General features: G+C 33.4%; 3 protein-coding genes across 3 annotated transcripts; 2 read left to right on the plus strand and 1 right to left on the minus strand.

The window, feature by feature from the left end:
* Positions 1–332: 332 nt before the first annotated feature.
* LOC107002228 (phenylalanine ammonia-lyase) lies at positions 333–4,047 on the plus strand. Its single transcript, XM_015200162.2, has 2 exons — positions 333–1,035; positions 2,118–4,047. The coding sequence occupies exons 1-2, from the start codon at positions 650–652 to the stop codon at positions 3,865–3,867; spliced, it is 2,136 nt and encodes a 711-aa protein (XP_015055648.1). The 5' UTR covers positions 333–649; the 3' UTR covers positions 3,868–4,047.
* A 2,744-nt stretch (positions 4,048–6,791) lies between these two features.
* Positions 6,792–11,125, plus strand: LOC107002581 (adenosine kinase 2). The gene is made up of 12 exons (XM_015200649.2): positions 6,792–6,948; positions 7,249–7,302; positions 8,517–8,563; positions 8,675–8,706; positions 8,797–8,898; positions 9,092–9,156; positions 9,345–9,421; positions 9,499–9,596; positions 9,679–9,749; positions 9,828–9,894; positions 9,973–10,156; positions 10,759–11,125. Exons 1-12 carry the CDS (start codon positions 6,866–6,868, stop codon positions 10,896–10,898), a joined length of 1,020 nt encoding a protein of 339 aa, XP_015056135.1. The 5' UTR covers positions 6,792–6,865; the 3' UTR covers positions 10,899–11,125.
* A 1,170-nt stretch (positions 11,126–12,295) lies between these two features.
* LOC107001817 (auxin-induced protein 15A-like) lies at positions 12,296–12,790 on the minus strand. Its single transcript, XM_015199778.1, has one exon. The coding sequence runs from the start codon at positions 12,697–12,699 to the stop codon at positions 12,328–12,330; it is 372 nt and encodes a 123-aa protein (XP_015055264.1). The 5' UTR covers positions 12,700–12,790; the 3' UTR covers positions 12,296–12,327.
* Between the last annotated feature and the right edge of the window lie 9,567 nt (positions 12,791–22,357).

A 22,357-nucleotide genomic window follows, 5' to 3' on the forward strand; every position in this document is an offset into this window, starting at 1 on the left:
ACCCCCACCCCCACCCTCCACCCCACACAATTTTATTTAGAGTCTCAACAACCCAAAAGCACCAAACCTTTTGCCAAATCCACCAACCCCCCCAAAAAAACTTCTTGAAAGTCATGTTACATCCTTTCCCCCACGTTGTCCATATATCTCAACCGTAAATTCCACTTTTAATCGAACGGTCCGTATAATTCCTTATGTCCACCTACCAAGAAATATTCACATAATTCATCAAACGGTTCATTTTAATTAAATCATTTTAAATGGACCCCTTATCAACTCACCTACCATATATTACACCCATTCAAGTCCCCCTCTATTTATACCTCAATTCACTTCTTCAATAATCAGGATCTTTCTACCCATCCTCACATTTATTTTACATCATTCTCTCTTCAACAATCTTTTGCTCTATACAAATTTCTTCAATCTATTTCACTAAACCCACCAACCCCTTTACATTTTCTTGGACCATTTCACCAAAACAAAGAACCCCTTTACATTTTCTTGAATTTTTTCACAACCCCTTTTCATTTTCTTGAGTCTTTTCACCAAAAAAAACAACCCCTTTATATTTTCTTGAATCTTTTCACATAAAAATCTAATCTTTTTACCTAAAAATCCAATCTTTATACACTTTCTTGAAAAAGAAATGGCTGGTGTCATTAATGGTCAGCAAGATTTGGACTTTTGCATCAAAGTGGATCCATTGAACTGGGAAATGGCAGCAGAGTCATTGAGGGGTAGCCATTTAGATGAAGTGAAAAAGATGGTGGCAGAGTTTAGGAAGCCAGTTGTGAAACTTGGTGGTGAAACATTGACAGTTGCACAAGTTGCTTCAGTAGCTGCAAAGGTTAATGTTGAAAATGTGAAAGTGGAGCTTTCTGAGGATGCTAGGGCTGGTGTTAAAGCTAGTAGTGATTGGGTAATGGAAAGTATGAGTAAAGGGACTGATAGCTATGGTGTTACTACTGGTTTTGGTGCTACATCTCATAGGAGAACAAAAAATGGTGGTGCTTTACAAAAGGAACTTATTAGGTAAACCATTTTCTATCTAACTTGCTTTGTTTTAGATCATCAACAAATATGACATGTCTACTTTATGTGAACCTATTTAATGCACATTTAGGGATACAAGTTTTAGAAAGTTACATAATCGTACAAATATTATTATAATTCCTTCGTTTCTATTTGTTCTAGTTTAACTTGATATAGAGTTTAAGACTTATATTTGTGATCTGAGCTAAAAATATTATTCGAAGATTTTCAATCTTATGGTAATAATGCGAAAAATTGAAATTAAAGTGATTAATGTTGAATTAGCCTATTAGGATTGGTAGGATTTATATTTAAACTGTCTTTGTTTTGGAGATTCTGTTTATATAAACTTTATCAGAAAGAATCTATAGTTTCTGTACAGTAGGAAGAGAAGATCAATAATTCACTATTTTTTTGGCTAAAAGTATGTCTTTTTAAGAAAATAGTAGCTGCCTGAATATTCTTAAGAAGAAAATATTGAGTGTAAATTAAAGAAAATATGTAGGTGGACTTTTATGTAGGGAAAGTGTGAGGTAGTATAATTTTTTGGGCACATGTAAATAGTTCATTTTTTCCTATATTTTTTTGGTGAGTCTCAGTGTTGTCACTGTTGTGCCATGTGCTACCTTAAATGACAAAATTTTCCTGCTTTTTTTTCTCTTTTTGGGAAAAAGGTCAGTTTGTCATTTTAAAAAAAAAGAGTAATAATGGCTCTAATCACATTATTCTTGATGAGTATAATAATGACTTATCACATTTTTCAAGCGTTTTCTTAATGATTCTGACATTAGGCCCATTCCTCTCTTTTTACTATGAAAATAATATTCCATTCCTTCAAAAAGGATGACTTAATTTGATTTGAAACGAAATTTAAAAAGAAAAAAAAAAGATTTTTTAATTTTGTGGTTCTAAATTAAAGTTACGTCAAATTGTAAATTGTGATCGTAAACATGTCACGTGGAAAGTTAAAGTTAAAGTGTCATTCTTTTTTAAACGGAGGGAGTAATAATAATAATAATTCCAATCACATATGACATGTTGTTGTGGGGCATATCTGATTTTTGATGTTATTGGTTTGACAGATTCTTGAATGCTGGAGTTTTTGGTAATGGTACTGAGTCATGTCACACATTGCCACAATCAAGCACAAGGGCAGCCATGCTTGTTAGGATTAATACTCTTCTTCAGGGGTACTCTGGCATCAGATTTGAAATCTTGGAAGCTATCACTAAGTTGATTAACCACAATGTCACTCCATGTTTGCCTCTTCGTGGCACAATCACTGCGTCGGGTGATCTTGTTCCTTTGTCCTACATTGCTGGATTGCTCGCTGGCAGGCCTAATTCCAAGGCTGTTGGACCTAATGGTGAGACGTTGAATGCTGAGGAAGCGTTCCGTGTTGCTGGAGTTGATGGTGGATTTTTTGAGCTGCAGCCTAAGGAAGGACTTGCTCTTGTGAATGGTACTGCTGTTGGTTCTGGTTTGGCTTCGATTGTGTTGTTTGATGCTAATGTGCTCGCGGTATTTTCTGAAGTTCTCTCGGCTATTTTTGCTGAGGTGATGAATGGAAAGCCCGAGTTCACTGATCATTTGACGCATAAATTGAAGCATCATCCTGGACAAATTGAGGCTGCTGCAATCATGGAACACATTTTGGATGGGAGTGCTTATGTGAAGGCAGCTCAGAAGCTCCACGAAATGGATCCTTTGCAGAAACCAAAGCAAGATCGTTATGCTCTTAGAACGTCACCACAGTGGCTTGGCCCTCAGATTGAAGTTATTCGTTCTGCAACCAAGATGATCGAGAGGGAGATTAATTCAGTGAACGACAACCCCTTGATTGATGTTTCAAGAAACAAGGCTTTACATGGTGGCAATTTCCAGGGCACTCCAATTGGTGTCTCTATGGACAATGCTAGATTAGCCCTTGCATCAATAGGGAAATTGATGTTTGCACAATTCTCCGAGCTTGTCAACGACTACTACAACAATGGGTTGCCATCTAATCTGACTGCAGGAAGGAATCCAAGCTTGGACTACGGTTTCAAGGGATCTGAGATTGCTATGGCTTCATACTGTTCAGAGCTTCAATTCTTGGCAAATCCAGTGACTAACCACGTACAAAGCGCGGAGCAACACAACCAAGACGTGAACTCCTTGGGCTTAATCTCAGCAAGAAAAACAGCTGAAGCAGTGGATATCTTGAAGCTAATGTCATCCACATACCTAGTGGCACTTTGTCAAGCTATAGACTTGAGGCATTTGGAAGAGAATTTGAGAAATGCTGTCAAGAACACGGTGTGCCAAGTAGCTAAGAGGACCTTGACAATGGGTGCCAACGGAGAACTTCATCCATCAAGATTCTGCGAGAAAGACTTGCTCCGCATTGTGGACAGGGAATACCTCTTCGCCTATGCTGATGACCCCTGCAGTGCTAACTACCCACTGATGCAGAAACTGAGACAAGTCCTCGTAGAGCACGCCTTGCAAAACGGTGAAAATGAGAAGAATGCAAGCAGCTCAATCTTTCAAAAGATTGTAGCTTTTGAAGAAGAGTTGAAGTCTGTTTTACCAAGAGAAGTCGAGAGTGCCAGAGTCGCGTTGGAAAGTGGAAACCCCGCGATTGCAAACAGGATCAACGAATGCAGATCATACCCGCTCTACAAGTTTGTTAGGGAGGAGCTCGGGACGGAATTGTTGACAGGAGAAAGAGTAAGATCACCAGGTGAAGAATGTGACAAGGTGTTCACAGCAATGTGCAATGGACAAATCATTGATTCATTGTTAGAATGCCTTAAGGAATGGAATGGTGCTCCACTTCCAATCTGTTAGAAGTGAAGCAACAGGTTTTATTATGTTAATGTTTGTCAATTACTTCAATTATTTTTTACATTTACCATTTTGGAGTTAAAACTAAATATGAACTCTCTTGAATATGTTGGTTTGTAGCTATATATTATTACAAGTCCTTTTTTATTCTATCAAAATAAAAGAAAAATGACCTTGTGCTTATATGTTCTGTTCCTTTTGTATTTTTTTTTCCCCTATTGTAATTTAGTCATATAAATAACTTTCTCAACCACTAGGGAGAAAGTTTTGTTACTCCAACATGAAAATCATTTTTCAACTCTAGCAAAAAAATATGATTTTTTTTAAAAAAAAAACATTGAGAAGTTTATATCGTGATTCATTCACTATTTGAACTTTCATATTACAGGAATGATTCAATTCCGCCACTCCTTAATAGTAGTAATATAATTGAAATGTCTTGGATTTGACATGTCACTTCAAAAGAGTAACATAAAGCTTAGAATTGGAGTATAGTCAATACTTTCCTCTCAATTTTTTTTTTCTCTCTTTTAACAAATCACAAGTGAATTATTAAGTGGATTGAATTTTACTTCAAATGTTTTTCAAATTTATAATTCTATATTCAAAAGTTATTGTTGATAACTAACCCATTAAAAAACACAATAATTAATAAAGCAAAGGAGAAAAAAGAATGATAATTTATGAACTTGCGATCAATACAGATTAATAAAAAATATTAGGTCATAAATAAAATTTTAACTTGGGATCAATACAGATTAATAAAAAATATTAGGTCATAAATAAAGTTTTAACTTGTAACAATAACATAAAAAATTAAGAATCTCAATAAATCGAAAATAATGTATTTGAGCTATTAGGTATCAAAACATAAACTGTGGGCTATTGGATTACCAAAACATATAATAAATAATAATGTGGGTTCTTTATGCCAAATTTTAGGCCACATTATGTTGGCAAAATTCTTTTATTTAATGTGATTTTATTTCACTTTCAATTGTTTATGATGCATTGGTTTAAAATATATTTTATTTTTATCATATATTTAAGGACCTTTTAATTTTTAAGTTTTCTAATACTTTACCTTATATTTAGGACTCCCAAAATTTTAAAATATACTTCCTTCTTTATCAAATATTTTAGGACTCTTTAATTTCAAATATTATAATTTTTAAAGATAATCACACAGTAATTTGAAGAAATTATTAAATTACAATTTTATCTATTACAAAATCTTTTTAATAAAAAGCAAAGGGTTAATTTATAAAGATGTTATGAGATTTAATATAACTAATTAAGATCGAAGTTTTCAAAGTAATGAAAAATACATTTTTATTAAAATATAATATTTAAATCAAATTATATTACCTTATCATCATTAAATAAACAAACGAGAGTTCACTATATATTGATAGGATCCCTAGATTGATTAATTAGTGTTAGTCATAAAACTATATATTAAAATGGCGCCATATATATTTATTGAATTCATTATTAAACCCGAAAATTTATTTGGAAAGGAGGGAAATGATATTTATTTTATATATTATTTTTTCCTAAAAAGAGGTGACATCTTTTATCTTTTTAATTACACACCTAAAGATTTTATTTGTTGATTTGATACCTCATCAACCATTGTCCTTCATCCAATTTCCTTGATGTGTAATTGATCACTAAAAAGGTCAAGATTTTCTAACTAATATTTCATGTCAAATTTGGACAAAAACAAAAAAAACTGATTTTATACTTTTGCCTTGTTTGCAGCATGAAGGGAAGCATATGAGTGGATTTTTTCGATAAAATACATAAATATGTTTTTTAATTTGATTCAGTTGATATTTAAATTGTCCAACTTTGAATATACATAAATAAATATTTAAATTTATAGAAAATTGAACAAATAGATATATATGACAATTTACATATAATACAGTCAAATTAATTTATATTATATCATGTAGTACACATATGTTCACTAACTTATTCAAATTTATATAACTTACATAACTACTCGTACAAACCTAAAAGTGGAAAACATAAATGTAAATTTGAAATCAATTTAAAATAGACGTTTATATATTCTATTTTATATTATTTTTCAAAAAAAATGGTTGGTGAAAGGACCCCACCAAAATGAAGTGGACCAACCTACCAATTTTGAACTTGGAGATGTGAAAAGCCTAATGTCACGCTAGGTTAGGTTTAAAGTTTTCTTGATAAATTAATTATGAATTTAAGCTCCCTGTTAACATTTTTTCGTTATTTTAGTGTAATTTGACCGAATTTAATCAAATTTATTATCTTTACTCCTACTAAAAGTTGATGTAATTATAAAATAATCAGTTATTAACATCTTTTTGAAATGAGAGTAACTTACTTGTACACTAGTCTAATACTTACAAATTTTAGTCTCATACTTTTTCCGTACGATTCGTAAGAAAATAATAATTAATATAATTATTTTATTATATTATTTTTATTAATTATTATTTAGTATTAAATCATAATTTTTTTTTGAAATATAAGTAATTAATACCAAAAATAAAATATCAATTTTTTTTTAATATGTTAACAGTGACAAAAAATTAAAATATATTTATTAATGTATAACATACAAAATATATTATATATAATTTTAAGTAGGAAATAACTATGTAGTAATATCAACAATAATCATATAATTGCAAACTATCGGCTCTATCCATTCCAATTTTGATAGTATTTGATCAAATACAAAATTTAAAAATAATAATAAAACTTATATTTATACGTTAATTTACTTGTTCAATTTTATCAAGTGACAATCAAATTAAATGAGACATTTAAAAAATAGTCATACTAATTAATTAAAATTTTACAATAAAATAAATGGTGTCACTATCATTTACCCACTAATTCACCAACACCCGACTCCGCTGCTTTATATAATGAGTTCACACACCTAAAGCCGAATTTGCATCTAATTTGAGATCTGAAACAAACTCCAAATATCATATCAAAAATGGAGTATGAAGGAATTCTGTTGGGTATGGGCAATCCATTGCTCGATATCTCAGCTGTTATCGATCAAGATTTCCTAAACAAGTAACGATTTTATCACTTTTTTTTCCGATTTTTTTAGCTAAATCTAAACTGTTTAGTTTTGTGCTTTGTTAGTTTGATTCCATAGATCTGGTGAATGCTCGATGTTTATTTACATTATTTACACTTATTGTTGCATTTTGAATTTGAATCTTCAGTATTTGTCCTATTATATATTGTTTTTAGTTTTTAGTTTATAGTTTTAGAGTAAAGTTGTATAATAGCTTTTGAAATTCATTAGTTTTATCTGGATTTGGATGAAAAATCATGTTTTTATTTGAATGATATGTTTTTAAATCTCAGGTATGACATCAAGATGAACAATGCTATTCTTGCTGAGGATAAGCACTTGCCTATGTAAGTTACACTGTTGTTTTTCATTTTAGCTCGATGTGTTTATCCACATTTTATAGCTTGTGATAAGAGATAGTATTTTTGTGTTTGTACTAATTAGTTTTTTTCGTTCGTTTTGATAAGTTTGCCTCTGTAATTTGTTTATTTATCGTTTATATTAATGCTCGCACGAACATACGAGTGATAATTCAGCTGATTGGGGTTCAGAGGTACTGAGTTGCGGAATTAGTTCTTTTCCTGACCGTCATTTGGGTACCATTGTAGGCATAGCTTGCTGTTGATTGTGCTAGTTATTTATGTGCTGTGTAAAACAGTAGAGAATAGGTCTACTTCCTTTCTAATAGGGGAAAGAAAGACAACTTTTTTGGGGAATAATCAGTGACTGTGAGTAAGATAGATGGAGTATACCGTGTTTCAGAGTCATTAATAATGTACTTATGGATTAGAATGATTTGCAATTTTATTCGGCAATGAGGATTTTATTCTGAATTATTTATGGAAGATTGATTATAATATTTCTTGCAGTTACCTGATTTCATGTGTAAAATAATTAATGGGTTGCCTCTGTGCTTATCCGCGTTGAATAATTTTTTAACGCCATGTAGAATACAAGCTAAAAATAATACAAAGCCGCTTAAAAGAAGTCCTATTTTGAATAGATCTGTGCCATTTTATTTCAGAGTACAATTTCTAGTCAATTTGGAAGTTATAGATAGTATCACCTCACATTATTATCCCACCATGTTATTGTGAGAAACTAGGTTCCATTGTTTCTTGATGATTCACTTTGAATTACCCTATCATCACAAGTTTTGAATATGACTTGTCAAAAACCAATTAATTTCGCATGTGAAATCACACATGCAGTGTCCAGAAAATCAGTATTTTCTTCTATGGATAAGCTTAATGCTTTCATAAGTGCATGTCTGGTTACAATACACTCTCATTCAAAAGATTAGTCTTGTACAGATATTTTACTGGTTAGAGTTAATCTTGTTCTTGGTCAGTATGAATTGTTTCTTTTAAAGACGGGCCTATTACTTTTCTGATATTAAAGGTGAAGTCTTTGCCTTGCTGAATAGTTGTATGTTTGGAGTACAAACATGAACAGAGTAGTCACTAGAACTTATTGTGCTGAAGAATTAGTTGGGTCCTGTGCCTTTACAAGTAAAATGCTTTGTTAATTCAAAGTGATGATAAATAATTTTATATCCTAGGTATGAAGAAATGACATCCAAGTATACTGTTGACTTCATTGCTGGAGGTAAACTGCCATCACTTGATCCTTGCTTAGCAATATCTGTATTGAATGATATTTTGCATTGAAGATAGCAGGACGCACTAAAAATATTGTCTTTACAATTCTGAATTGCAGGTGCAACTCAAAATTCAATCAGAGTAGCTCAGGTGTGTTGTCATTTTGTTTTTCCCTTGGTTCTTGTTATCTTACATGGCCTATTTAGTCCAGCAGAATTAACTTTTCATTATCGTTTGCAGTGGATGCTTCAAATTCCTGGCGCAACTAGTTACATGGGCTCTATCGGGAAGGACAAGTTTGGGGAGGAGATGAAGAAAAACGCGCTAGATGCTGGTGTTAATGTAAATTCCTTGTCTCTTTTCTCCTTGTCTGCTTTTTTCTTTTCTCCTTTTTCCCCAGGTGGGGATGTGGGGTTAGTATTAATACTTTCAGATTTATCAGCTCATCGTTTTGCCTTGTTCTTGCTATCATTTGGAGTGAACATGGTAAAGAGAGACTTTAATTTCTATGATCTTTACACATGGTTGTATTTAGGTTCACTACTATGAGGATGAGAGTCCAACTGGTACTTGTGCTGTCTGTGTGCTTGACGGCGAAAGGTTAGTCTGGAGCGGTTTGCCTTTCGTTTTACCTCCTCCTTGTCGTACAATTAATCTCTTAGCTTATGAGGAGGGTGAAGAAGAACAAAAAATATTTTTCAATTAGAAAAAGTTTAAAACATGATAAACTCATCTTTCTCAAGATTTCAATGCTTCTTACAAATCTGTTTGGAAACAAAATTTTCCAGGTCACTGGTTGCAAACTTATCAGCTGCAAACTGTTACAAGGTTGACCATTTGAAACGCCCAGAGAACTGGGCTTTGGGTAGGAATCCTTACTCCTTTTTTTATTCCCACGCAAATCTGTAATTTTTATGTTAAACTAATTTTATGTGTATATAGTGGAGAAGGCCAAGTATTATTACATCGCTGGATTCTTTCTCACTGTTTCTCCAGAATCTATTCAGCTGGTTGCTGAACATGCAGCTGCTAAGAACAAGGTCTGACTGTTGACATTGTTTGTGTTTGACCGCTTTATGTAGTGTTAAAATGAGCGATCATATAATTTCCTAAATACTGCAGGTTTTCTCAATGAACCTTTCAGCTCCATTTATCTGTGAGTTCTTCAAGGATCAGCAAGAGAAAGTCCTGCCGTAAGACCAATGTCCCACCTATTTAAGGTTACTTGACTGTAGAAGATACTGATTAGGCCTTGCATCTCTTGTTTTCAGGTATATGGACTTTGTCTTTGGTAATGAAACGGAAGCAAGAACCTTCTCTAGAGTTCATGGCTGGGAGGTAATGGATGACTAACTGCAACATTCTCATAATTATTTGGGTTTGTGTTGTATAGCTAACTTATGCTGTAATGACCAGACTGATAATGTTGAAGAAATAGCTTTGAAGATCTCCCAATGGCCAAAGGCATCAGGAACTCGCAAGAGAATCACTGTCATTACCCAGGGTGCTGATCCAGTTGTTGTGGCTGAGGATGGGAAGGTGAAGCAGTTCCCCGTAATTCTATTGCCAAAAGAGAAACTTGTCGACACCAATGGTGCTGGTATGTGGTTTATATTAGTTTTGCTTTTGGGTTAATTTCACGTAGTCATTGAACTTAATTTCATTACAACAATTAAATCACAAAACTGTTTTTGGACAATATAGTAACTCAATTGAATACGCGTTACCAAGCTGTGTGTTTTTGCGACATTAATTAACTGAACTTTTCTCGCTGTTACTGTAACAGTAAAGTTGCTAACTTTTACCCACTATAACGTCCCAACCTAACCATCAAGATGACTAGACAGCTATGGTTGATAAGTTTTGTGACTTTTACTATTGTAGTGGGTTAAGTTTAGTAACTTCAATGTCACAAGATAGTTTTATGACTTTATTGTTATAATGGAAAACGTTCAAGTGACCATACAAGAGATGAACCATTGTATTCTGTCATATTTACCTCTGTACTGATGAAGCTGCACCCAGTAACACATTTAACAAGCTGTGAGTTTTTTATCTAGAAAATCCAAACGATAAAGTGGGTAGGAACCAGAATCCTAAATTTGCAGATTTCTCATTGACCAAGTTTTACAAGTTCTTTTTGGAAATGTAAAGTGTTTACCAATTCATATAAAATATAAACTTCCTAACTGCCTCTTGTAGGGGATGCATTTGTTGGAGGTTTCCTTGCACAATTGGTCCAAGAAAAAGCTATTGCAGATTGTGTAAAAGCAGGATGTTATGCATCAAATGTCATCATCCAGAGGCCTGGTTGCACATACCCCGAGAAGCCCGATTTTTGAATGAGGGCTTGCCATTTTCTTACTCCAGTAATATTTTCTGCTTCTTTTTTAGTATTTTTGATTGCTTGAGTTATGCCTGTTGCGAATGGTATCCTAATTCTTATCTCATATATTGTAAGGGATTTTATTATGTTTGTTCTCCATCATTTGAGAATGTAATTTTGTTTTAGTGCAATTACGATGGTTCTATCTGTAGTTTTTCATTCGTAATAAGAAAGTTTGTTTCATTTACTGCCCTTTGTTTTTATATCATGGAAAAGAGGTAGTAGCTAGATGCCTCTCCAACGCCAACGCTTATAAATCTATGTGATCTTTTAAAGATGTAAAACAATTTCATGATACAACAACTCAACAAATATAGTCATGCACTCTTTATTTTTGTTAAAGGTGGTGTGTGATGAGCCAAATTAAAAGCATAGCCATTGGTTGCCACAAATTGACTTGTGGTGACTGCTACAAGGATGTGTCACGTATCTCTTGTATACTCAAATTAAAACATTGTTAGTTTTATTTCTGCTCCTATTGAAAGTATTATTTAATATTACTCTTATTCTACTTTAGACGTTGTGCTGGCATGAGAAGTACTTAAGTTTATGGTTTGCCCAGCGATAGTAGATCTTAGATGCTGATGGATAAGAAATAATTATTAGAAGAAAAAAAAAACATATTTAGTGTAATCCTACGACACAAGAATTATGAAGGCTTAAGCAAGAATTTAAGGCTATATTAAAATTTGATTTTAGACCATCAAATTTATTGAGCCGTCCATGTGGCTTGAATTAACACAAAATAAGCATCAATTTGCATAAGATGCAACCGACAGATTTAACACATACAAGTTAAATTGTGATAATAGAGACTGATATAACTTCACAAAATTTCACACAAGTGACTTGATGAATGGAATGTCCTTTGACTCGTCGTGATAAAGCTTGAACAATCTTTCTTTGTTTGAGCTAAACTTTTGAGATAGACCTAATTTTATATAGTATCATAGCCTTGCTCGATGTGGCCCCCTAGGAAATCGAATAGTTGTCTGGGTGAGAACATCCCCGGGCCATGAATGTGCACGTACTGGACCAGACAATGAATCTTTGATAGAGAATATTTGGATCCAAACACGAGGGGTGATGAATGAAATGTCCCCACATTAGTAAATGAATGACGACACTCTGGGCTCCTTATAAGACTTAGACAATCCTTCTCCGGAGGTGTGACTTAGACGCAAAACCTAATTTGACACGATTCTAAATGAATTTACCGGCTTTCATTTTCTTGCCTTAGGAAGTAATGCTTTTAAGATACATAGGCAACGAATACACATACGATATGATATAATATAGACTTAATAGATGTCAACATTCTATCTATGAGTTGAACATCATGAATTAATGAAATTTAATCACAAGGTATGTATATGATTTAAACATCAAAAACATATAGAGATACGTCTATTTTTTGGAGATGTGGCACATCTAATAACACTTACAAATATGTTTTCATCACAAGGGATCCATAATTTTGACTCAACATGATTGTAATCATAGAAATCTTCTTGTGCTTGATCTAACAATGCTTTGAATAGTGGATGCTTGAGCAAAGTAATTTTGATTACAAATCTCTTTTGGTATTTTCCTACATACACCACTAAGTGACCCTTTGGAACATCTCTAGGGATATTATTATCTTCTTGCACAAATGGCCATTTTGTCCACTTACAACATTTGTCACAATTTGTTGCACAAGTTATCACTTTTGTGCCCATCTTTTGGCATGCCTTGACAAATTTTCCATCCATCATTTTGATAATATATCCTTCTTTTTTTTTTTTTGTAAAGAGAGTATATAGAAGAAGAGGAGAGAATGGTGTTTGTATGGAAGTGAGATATGTTTGTGTGTGTATATATATATATTATTTATATGTACAAGAGCCAATCTTTTTGGGATCACTAAAAGGTCAACATACTGTTGAGTAACTGAGAGTGGCAAAGCATGTGTGATTGATTTATGAGGGGTTGGAAAAAATAACTCCAGCATAAAATAACACATAGATTAATATTGCGATGCTTGTTTGAAAATCAGAAAAGATAAATAAACATTTTCATTATAAATTTGCACTGTCTAGTTAGTTGTACTTAATAATTAATCTCTGCATAACTACATACAATCCTTTGATGATAGTATATCTATTAACGATATAAAGATAAAAGTATTTTAAGAAAAAAAAAAAGAAGAAGATAACTTAAAGAAAGTAATTATAACATAACATTTTCATGTATTATTATTGACCTTATATTCGTTTATGATTTATTTTACTTGTCATATTTGTTATTTTAGCATATCATTAAGGAAACATCTTAATTTGTAAACTCAATTTAATCCTATTTTTATTTGAAAATAATTGTTATTTTTCGCTTCTCCAGAATAATTAGTAAGTTGACCAAACTACCCCTAACCGTAGGTCAAGGTGGTTCTTTAACAGTACGCAGTCATGTACTTCTAGATACGATAGTGTACGAACAGGCATTTTTGATGAATAAAGAATATTGTGCATTTTGTAAATTATCAAAAAGTTGCTCTATTTTTTTTTCATCTTTATTTGTGATAGGTTAATTTATTTATTTTTTTATTAGTGATGTGCTGAAAAATTAATTTTGGTCCCTACAGATGGAAAAACAAAGTTGATAAGATATGAAAAGATGAAATCATGAGATAAGTTTCTTGGGAAAGGTGCATTGCCCATCTCCCACTAATTATATAATTGTTGTCACAACTCATAAGTAATTAAAAAAAAAACTATATACTATAATTAGAGGAGTGGGAAGTGGGGGCTAGAAATCTAGAATTGAGTCATGTTCCTCTATAATTTCACTTTGATTGATCAACAAAGATTTTGACTAAGAAGAAAATGTCGGTAATATTAAAATTAATTTATTAAAGAAAGTAAGTTATTAGCAAATTAGCTCTTGAATCACGCTCATTTACATTCCAAAAAATAGTTTAAAGAGAAGAAGATTAATCAACCTTCATAATGAATGTAGGATTCCCGTCTATTACGAATATGTTATTCCATTAATTTATCACCATCACAATCCGTCACACCAGATATTCTTAATTCAGGGTTCGATTGTCTAGGTTGAAGCAGTCTCATATGATTGTCCTAGACCTGGGGTATCCTCGACCCCCTTCAATTGGTCCGGTGAACGTAACTCCTTGGGGGCCTCACATCGCCGAATCAGGTATGGTTCTGAGATCATGCAAAATTAGATTTGGAATTTGATTTACACTCTCAAAAATTAGCTCAAAAAGTAAAAGTTTGTCCAAGATTTATCAGGAGCTCAAAACTCTCGTTTGTCATCGTTTTTTCATTCCATACCTAAGGTATTCAGAAGATTTTTAATAGCTTGAAATGATTGAACACCTCTATCATTAACCAATAGATTGAATGTTCAAATTACGCTAGAATATAAGTGGATATATTATTGATTCTCCGGAAGAATGAGTGGAGTAGGGTGAGAGAAAAAACTTGATCATATTATAACATGTTAAGAGTTTCTTTAAATTGATTTAACAGGATCGCAAACTTGCACTACATTAATAAATGATCTTTAGCGATAACTAATTAATGACAATAACTTAATTGCCACTAATGATGTAATTTTAGCGGCAATTAATATTCTTTATATATGTCTCTAAAACATTTAGCAATATTTGATCCAATAACAATTTATTAATATCGATAAAAATTTTAATATTATAGTCGCTAAAAAGTATTTTTGTTGTAATGTCGATAACAAGGTTAATTGTATTGGAAGGATGATTATCAAACAATCATCCAATTAATTAGAGCACTGGATTATAATTAGGTGAGTGGTGGTGACATTAGCAAATTCCATGTTGAAAAGATAAAGATTGAACCGATCTTTTATAATCATCATTTGACCTTTTAAGTTTCTACACTAAGTAATTTTTTATTTAGCATGTACATTTTTTTTATGCTAGTGTATTTATCCTTTCATCTTTAATTTTGCATATAACAACCCATTATGCACTCAAAGTGCCTTCTGCCGTACAGCAGTAAAGGAACCACATTTTTTCTAAAAACCACATTTTTTCTAACACTTCTTTAAATACAAACATATATATACTCTTTCTGTTTTATGGTACCATTTGATTTGATACGATATTGAAAAAAGATAAAAAGAAATTTCTGAAATTTATTTTTATTTCATTTTATATGATATCAATTAATTTAATATGATATTGAAAAAAGATAAAAATAAACTTCGGAAATTTGTAATCTACATATTTGTACAATTAAAAATCATTTTAACAAAAATATAAAATTTATAATAATATGATATATTATTTTTTAAAGTGTACCAAATTTTAGTATATGCGAAATTTAGGACTTTATTTTCTTGGTAAGTGTGAATATTGGGGAACTTTTTCTGGCAATGTAAGGCTGCAATATTTTTGCATTTATCCAAAGGCAAAAAGCACTTCATTAGTGGATCATGGTACCTACAACTTCCTGCTTCTGTTTTTTTTAAAAAACAAATTTTGTTGACAGTCATTACAGTCTAATTTATTTTATTTTAATATTTTTAAAAACATCACTTAAAAAAAGAAGAAGAGAAAAAGAGTGTAGGTAGAAAGGATGGGCTTCAAAAGCTTGTTGTATTTGAATGTTTTTTCAATACATAATATTTCATAATATCGCAACAAAATGGAGTTTACTAGCTTTCTTTCTTCCTTTTTTTTTCAATCAACATCTAATTATCATGATTCATGACTTAAGTTTTAGACATATTAATAATGATATGATATATCAATATTCGATAAGTATGATAGGAGAAGGGTAGAATGTACACAAACTGCAGTGACAAAGTTAGAAATTTTGTTAAGAGTGTTTAAGATTTAATATACATGTATGAAAATATAATTTTTGACCTATATACTTCATACAATCTTCTTATATAGATAATTACAAGTTTTTGATGATGAATGTCTGATTAGCCACCCTGAGTTAACTATACCCCTAGCTCGTGGAGATAGAGAAGTTATTTCTAAAGGACAGGTTTAAGTACATAAAATAGGAGGGTATTACATTTCAAAAAAAAAAAAAGAATGACAAAGGAGAGTATATCAAAGAAGAATATTGGTCATGAATTACAAAAATAATGAAATGATTAATATTAGCATGGTGTATGTCTTGCTACCTACAGGCATAATATTCTTACAACATATCACAAAAATGTGATGTCTTAATCAAGGAAACCTTGGCTGTAACATTAAGGAAGTTTCTTCGAAATTCCATGTTTTTATAATCCCAAACAAATTATTTGCTAGACTATTCCATAACGATTTTTTGGGGAAAAAAACTTGTTTCCAAAATTTCTAGCTATTTTCTTTATATAAGTTGAAGTAGGACCAGTATGGTAAAATGACCGCGTGTAAAAAGAGTAGTTTGGTGCATTAAATTCTTACTATGCATGAGATTTAAGAAAGGACCACAATGGTATATTGTACGCAACTTTACCTTACATTAGGTTGTTTCTATTGCTCGAATCATGCCCTCTATATTATTGGACTGAAGACTAAATGGTGAGGTCTTGACAATTAGAAACTCTCGCCTTACTGTTCACAATTACTAGCAAGACAAGCAAGATCAAAAGTTCAAAACCAACTAGCACCCACCAACAAGGGTTGTAATTGGAGTAACAAGTAAAGATCTTGAATTTGAATTTACCCGACTATTGAATCACCTCTGTTATAGAGCATTGTACCCTTGACTTGTAGGACTTTTCGATACAAATCCAAATTTTATCAAACTCCAATATAAATATCAAACACCAGAACACACCCAAGTCATTCTTGGATTGAAACATTGATTAAGTAGGGATGTAGAGCACATGAAGTTAGGGACCTACCACCGATAGCCCACGGGGAGGAGATCACAAAATTATATTGCAAAGAGGGCTAACTTCTAGCAATGATTTGATTAGACAGACTCATGTACACTTGCATTGCACGTGTATTTTCTTATCTGGCACCCAGCCACAATATCGTCCAATACTAAACTATTTTCTTCCACAATATTATAATTTTGACTAGAGATTTAAAAACCTTTTTTTTGGGATGAAATTTACAATTATCATATTGAGAATTGTAACTAATTATCTATGTTAACAGTAGCTTAACAGTGCATTAACAAATTCTGTTAGTTAGTTAGATTAGTTAGTTACTTAGTTAGTTATTTTTTGATTCCTTTCTAGAAGATTCTTAATCACATGTATATAGTGTATTGTTGATGTATGGAAGTGGAGTTTTTGCCTGGCTGAATTCACAAGATCTCCCTTCTTCTCTTCTTCTCATTCTTTGTCGATCACCATTGATGGCCAGCTATCCATAGGAAGCTGTGTTGTATACTTTTACTCACTGATACAGTGAGTTTTGATATGGTATCAGAGCTTGGTTGATTTCTCTCGTCTCTGCATCACCAAGATCCAATTTCAATCTATTCTGTTGTTTTTCAATTCGTTGATTCATCATGCCAGAAACTACTACTCAAGAAACTGCTACTAGAGTTGATACAAGCAGTGTTTTCTATGTCCACCCTTCAGATAATCCAGGAATGTCACTTGTTCCAACTCAATTTGATGGAGTTGGATACAGATCCTGGAGAAGAGGCATACTGCGAGCTCTATCTGTGAAAAACAAGCTAGTCTTCATTGATGGAAGTTGTGTGAAGCCAGCTGATTCTTCTCAATCTCGTCAATGGCAGAGGTGTGATGATATGGTTACCTCGTGGATTTTGAACTCTCTTACAAAGGAGATTGCAGACAGTGTTGAGTATGTCAACAATTCATCTGAACTTTGGAAGGAACTAGAAGATAGGTATGACCAAACAAATGGTGCGAAATTGTATCAAATTCAGAAAGAAATTGATGATCTAACTCAAGGAACTTTAGACATCACTGTCTATTACACAAGGCTGAAGAAGCTCTGGGAAGAGTTGAACACTTTGAATGCAAAGAGCATCTGCACTTGTACATGCACTTGTGGTGCCAAGGATAGTGTACACAAATCTGAACAGGACAGACGCCTAATACAATTCCTTATGGGATTAAATGAGGTTTACACTGTGATTAGAGGGAATATACTCATGATGAACCCTCTTCCTTCCACTGCACAGGCTTTCTCTTTGTTGATTCAAGAGGAAAAGCAAAGAGAATACAGACCTGCTAGTCGTACACCTATGGAATCGATTTCACTGAATGTGAATGCTGGTAGAGGATCACAAGGTGGTAGAGGTTACAGAACAAATTTTTCAAGCAATAATGATTCCAACATTAACAACAACAGGAGCACAATGATCTGTGACTTTTGTAAGAAACAAGGCCACATTAAAGAGAAATGTTACAAGCTGCATGGATATCCTCCAAGGAATAATACTTTTAACAATAGAACAAACAATGCACAACAGTTTAATACACAACAACACAGGCAAAATGACAATCAGAACTTCAGAGGAAGAAGGATTGTAGCTAATGCACATGGAGAAGAATGCTCACAAGAAAACAGTAATTCAAATGCTGTGATTACACAAGAACAGTATGGACATATCATGAGTTTGTTGCAGCAGTTCCAGACTGATGGTTCAGGAGAGGATTCTAAGAGTAATGCTGAGCCTAGCAAGTTTGCAGGTACAATACTATGCACTTCTTCTATTGATTTTGGTATTACTTCATGCAAATGTTCTAGATCAAGTATTGATTTATGGATCATTGACTCAGGAGCTTCAAACCACATGACATATAACAAACCTTCACTAACAAACATTCAAACATTACCCTATCCTATACTTGTTTCACTCCCTAATGGTTACAAAGTTAAAGTGACAGAGTATGGTGATGTACATATTTCATCTAAAATGGTTTTAAACAGAGTTTTACATGTTCCCTCCTTCAAGTATAATCTCATTTCAGTCCAGTCTCTAGTCTCTTCAATGAAATGCATACTTTCGTTTACTGATACAACTTGTCTATTACAGGCCCCTTCAATGAAGAGGCCTCAGGAAATTGGTAGTAGCAAGGATGGCATTTACTACATGTGTGGGAGATGCTTGAATGACACTACTCATACATCTGATTCTGTTTGTAATTGCACATCCTATAGTTGTAGCTGTTCTTCATTTCCAGCTTCATCTTGTAATAAATCATCTGTTAAACAGTCTAGAAAGGTTCCTGTAGTCTTTGATAATCCTTCTACTAATAATGCAGAAGTATTGAACAATTGTACATCTCCTGTATCTCTGAAAGATGGTGTGGATTTACTATGGCATAATAGACTTGGCCATGTACCTTTTGTGAAAATGAGAAATATACCTACTATTCCTATTAAGTTTTCTGCTAAACAGCCTTTCACATGCACCATATGTCCAATGGCAAGACAAGTCAGGTTACCATTTACCCCAAGCACAACACATTCTAAGAACATTTTTGAACTACTTCATATTGATTTATGGGGTCCTTATCATGTTTCCACATATGACAATTGCAAATATTTTATTACCTTAGTGGATGACTACAGTAGAGCTACCTGGACATATTTGTTAAGCACCAAAAGCAATGCCATACAAGTCCTTCAAACCTTTGTTAACATGATAGAGAACCAGTTCCAAACAACTGTAAAATGCATCAGGTCAGACAATGGTTTAGAATTCAATAATAATGAAACACTCAAATTCTTCCAAGCTAAAGGTATCACACATCAGAAAAGTTGCCCCTATACACCACAACAAAACAGCATAGTAGAGAGAAAGCACAGATACCTACTTGAAACAGCTAGAGCTCTCCTCTTTCAGTCCAAATTACCTACCAAGTATTGGGGTGATTGTATTCTTACATCCACTTACATCATTAACAGACTTCCTTCCACATTTCTTCAAAACAAATGTCCTTATGAGATGCTCTATAAAGAAAAACCAAAGTATAGTCAATTAAGGTCATTTGGATGTCTATGTTATCCTACACTACCTAAGGTTCATAGAGACAAATTAGAACCAAGAACCACCCCTCATATCTTTTTAGGATATCCCTCTGGAATCAAAGGGTACAAGGTAATGAGTCTTGCCACAAGGAAAATACAAATCTCAAGAGATGTGATTTTTCATGAAAAAATTTTTCCATTTGTTTTATCTTCAGAAAACAGCATGTTTCCTTCTATTTCAAAATCTTGTTCTACTGATTTCTGTGAACCTTGTGATACACTGTTGAACAACCATTTGGATGTAATTGATGATCATACAACTCTGTCTCTTAATCCTACATCACCACATTCCTCACCAACTGTACAAACTGAGTTATCAAGTCCACCTATACCACAAAGGAAATCCAACAGAGTAGTTAAGACACCTCATCATTTGAAAGACTATATTCTTTCACTTCCTAAGCTAAAAACCAACTCAAATCCTGTTTCCAACATCAATACCATTTCCAACAATAACCTGGCCTCTAATACATTCCTTAATAAATACCATTACATAAGCCCTGAGGTCATTGCTTCTAAAAGTCAAGTATTGGTTGAAAACATTTGTTGTGACAGTGAACCATGTTCATATGAAGAAGCTGCAAACAATCCTGCATGGCAAAAGGCAATGGAACAGGAATTTGATGCTCTACATGCAAATGAAACTTGGGATCTAGTTAAACTACCTATAGGTAAACAAGCCATTGGATGTAAATGGGTTTATAAGGTGAAACATAAAGCTGATGGTAGCATAGAAAGGTTCAAGGCCAGATTGGTGGTTAAGGGATACACTCAAAAGGCTGGGATAGATTACACTGAGACATATTCACCTGTTGTCAAAATGACTACTGTAAGAACATTGATAGCATGTGCTGTGAAAAAGGGCTGGGAGTTGTTTCAACTTGATGTCAACAATGCTTTTCTACATGGTGATTTGCATGAAGAAGTATATATGTCAGTGCCTCAAGGTCTTGATGTAGGTGAGCCAGGTCTTGTTTGCAAGCTTAACAAGTCCTTATATGGCCTTAAACAAGCCAGCAGACAGTGGTATGCTAAATTGACTGAGGCATTGTCTCTTAGAGGCTATACACACTCACATTATGATCATTCTTTGTTCCACAAGAAATCTAATTCACTGGTGGTGTTTGTGGCAGTTTATGTTGATGACATAGTTTTGACAGGCACAGACACAATTGAGATCACTCAACTGAAAATGTACTTGGATAAGACATTCAAAATCAAGGATCTTGGTAGACTTCACTATTTCTTGGGCATGGAAATACTTGACACTGCAGGAGGGGTTCTTATTTCACAAAGGAAGTTTGTATTAGACTTACTGAAGGAATATGAGTGTTCTAACTACACATCTTTATCATCCCCCCTTGATCCAAATGTTAAACTCAGGGCTAAGGAAGGAGCTCCTCTCTCTGATCCTACTTATTACAGGAAACTTGTGGGAAAGTTGAATTTCCTCACAAACACTAGAATGGATATAGCCTTCAGTGTCCAACAGCTGAGCCAGTACATGCAGGATCCTAGACTTCCTCATCTACAGGCAGCTTTTCACCTACTTAGATATATAAAACAGGATCCTACATTGGGAGTTTATTTGTCAAGAAATCCTGATTGTAACATGAGAGCATACTGTGATTCAGATTGGGCTACATGTCCAGATTCCAGAAGGTCTGTAAGTGGTTACTTAGTATTACTTGGAGACAGCCCTATTAGCTGGAAGTCTAAGAAACAAGAAATAATTTCATTATCATCTGCAGAAGCTGAATACAGATCACTTAGGAAAGTGGTAGGTGAATTGGTTTGGTTACAAAGACTGATCATTGAGTTAACTATTCCTCACACTTCTCCCATTGCTGTGTATTGTGATAGCCAAGCTGCCATTCACATAGCACATAATCCTGTCTTCCATGAAAGAACCAAACACATTGAAGTGGATTGCCATTTTGTACGAGATAAGCTGCAGGAGGGGCTGATCTCAATCCAACATGTGCCTACAAATGAACAATTGGCAGATATTTTTACTAAGTCTCTCAATGGTGTCAAGCATGCTGCAATCTTGAACAAGTTGGCTGTAAGATCATTACCACCAACTTGAGGAGGGGTATTGAGAATTGTAACTAATTATCTATGTTAACAGTAGCTTAACAGTGCATTAACAAATTCTGTTAGTTAGTTAGATTAGTTAGTTACTTAGTTAGTTATTTTTTGATTCCTTTCTAGAAGATTCTTAATCACATGTATATAGTGTATTGTTGATGTATGGAAGTGGAGTTTTTGCCTGGCTGAATTCACAAGATCTCCCTTCTTCTCTTCTTCTCATTCTTTGTCGATCACCATTGATGGCCAGCTATCCATAGGAAGCTGTGTTGTATACTTTTACTCACTGATACAGTGAGTTTTGATATATCACA

Source organism: Solanum pennellii, chromosome 10 (genome assembly GCF_001406875.1).
Source record: "Solanum pennellii chromosome 10, SPENNV200".
Lineage (NCBI taxonomy): Eukaryota > Viridiplantae > Streptophyta > Magnoliopsida > Solanales > Solanaceae > Solanum > Solanum pennellii.

Bases quoted from the DNA above. Each gene is read 5' to 3' on its own strand.
- LOC107001817 (XM_015199778.1), bottom strand. From the start codon at position 12,699: ATGATGGATGGAAAATTTGTCAAGGCATGCCAAAAGATGGGCACAAAA.
- LOC107002581 (XM_015200649.2), top strand. From the start codon at position 6,866: ATGGAGTATGAAGGAATTCTGTTGGGTATGGGCAATCCATTGCTCGAT. The intron at 8,564-8,674 runs GTAAACTGCCAT...TCTGAATTGCAG, and splicing joins TGTTGACTTCATTGCTGGAG to GTGCAACTCAAAATTCAATC. The intron at 9,157-9,344 runs GTTAGTCTGGAG...AAAATTTTCCAG, and splicing joins TGTGTGCTTGACGGCGAAAG to GTCACTGGTTGCAAACTTAT.
- LOC107002228 (XM_015200162.2), top strand. From the start codon at position 650: ATGGCTGGTGTCATTAATGGTCAGCAAGATTTGGACTTTTGCATCAAA. The intron at 1,036-2,117 runs GTAAACCATTTT...TTGGTTTGACAG, and splicing joins TTACAAAAGGAACTTATTAG to ATTCTTGAATGCTGGAGTTT.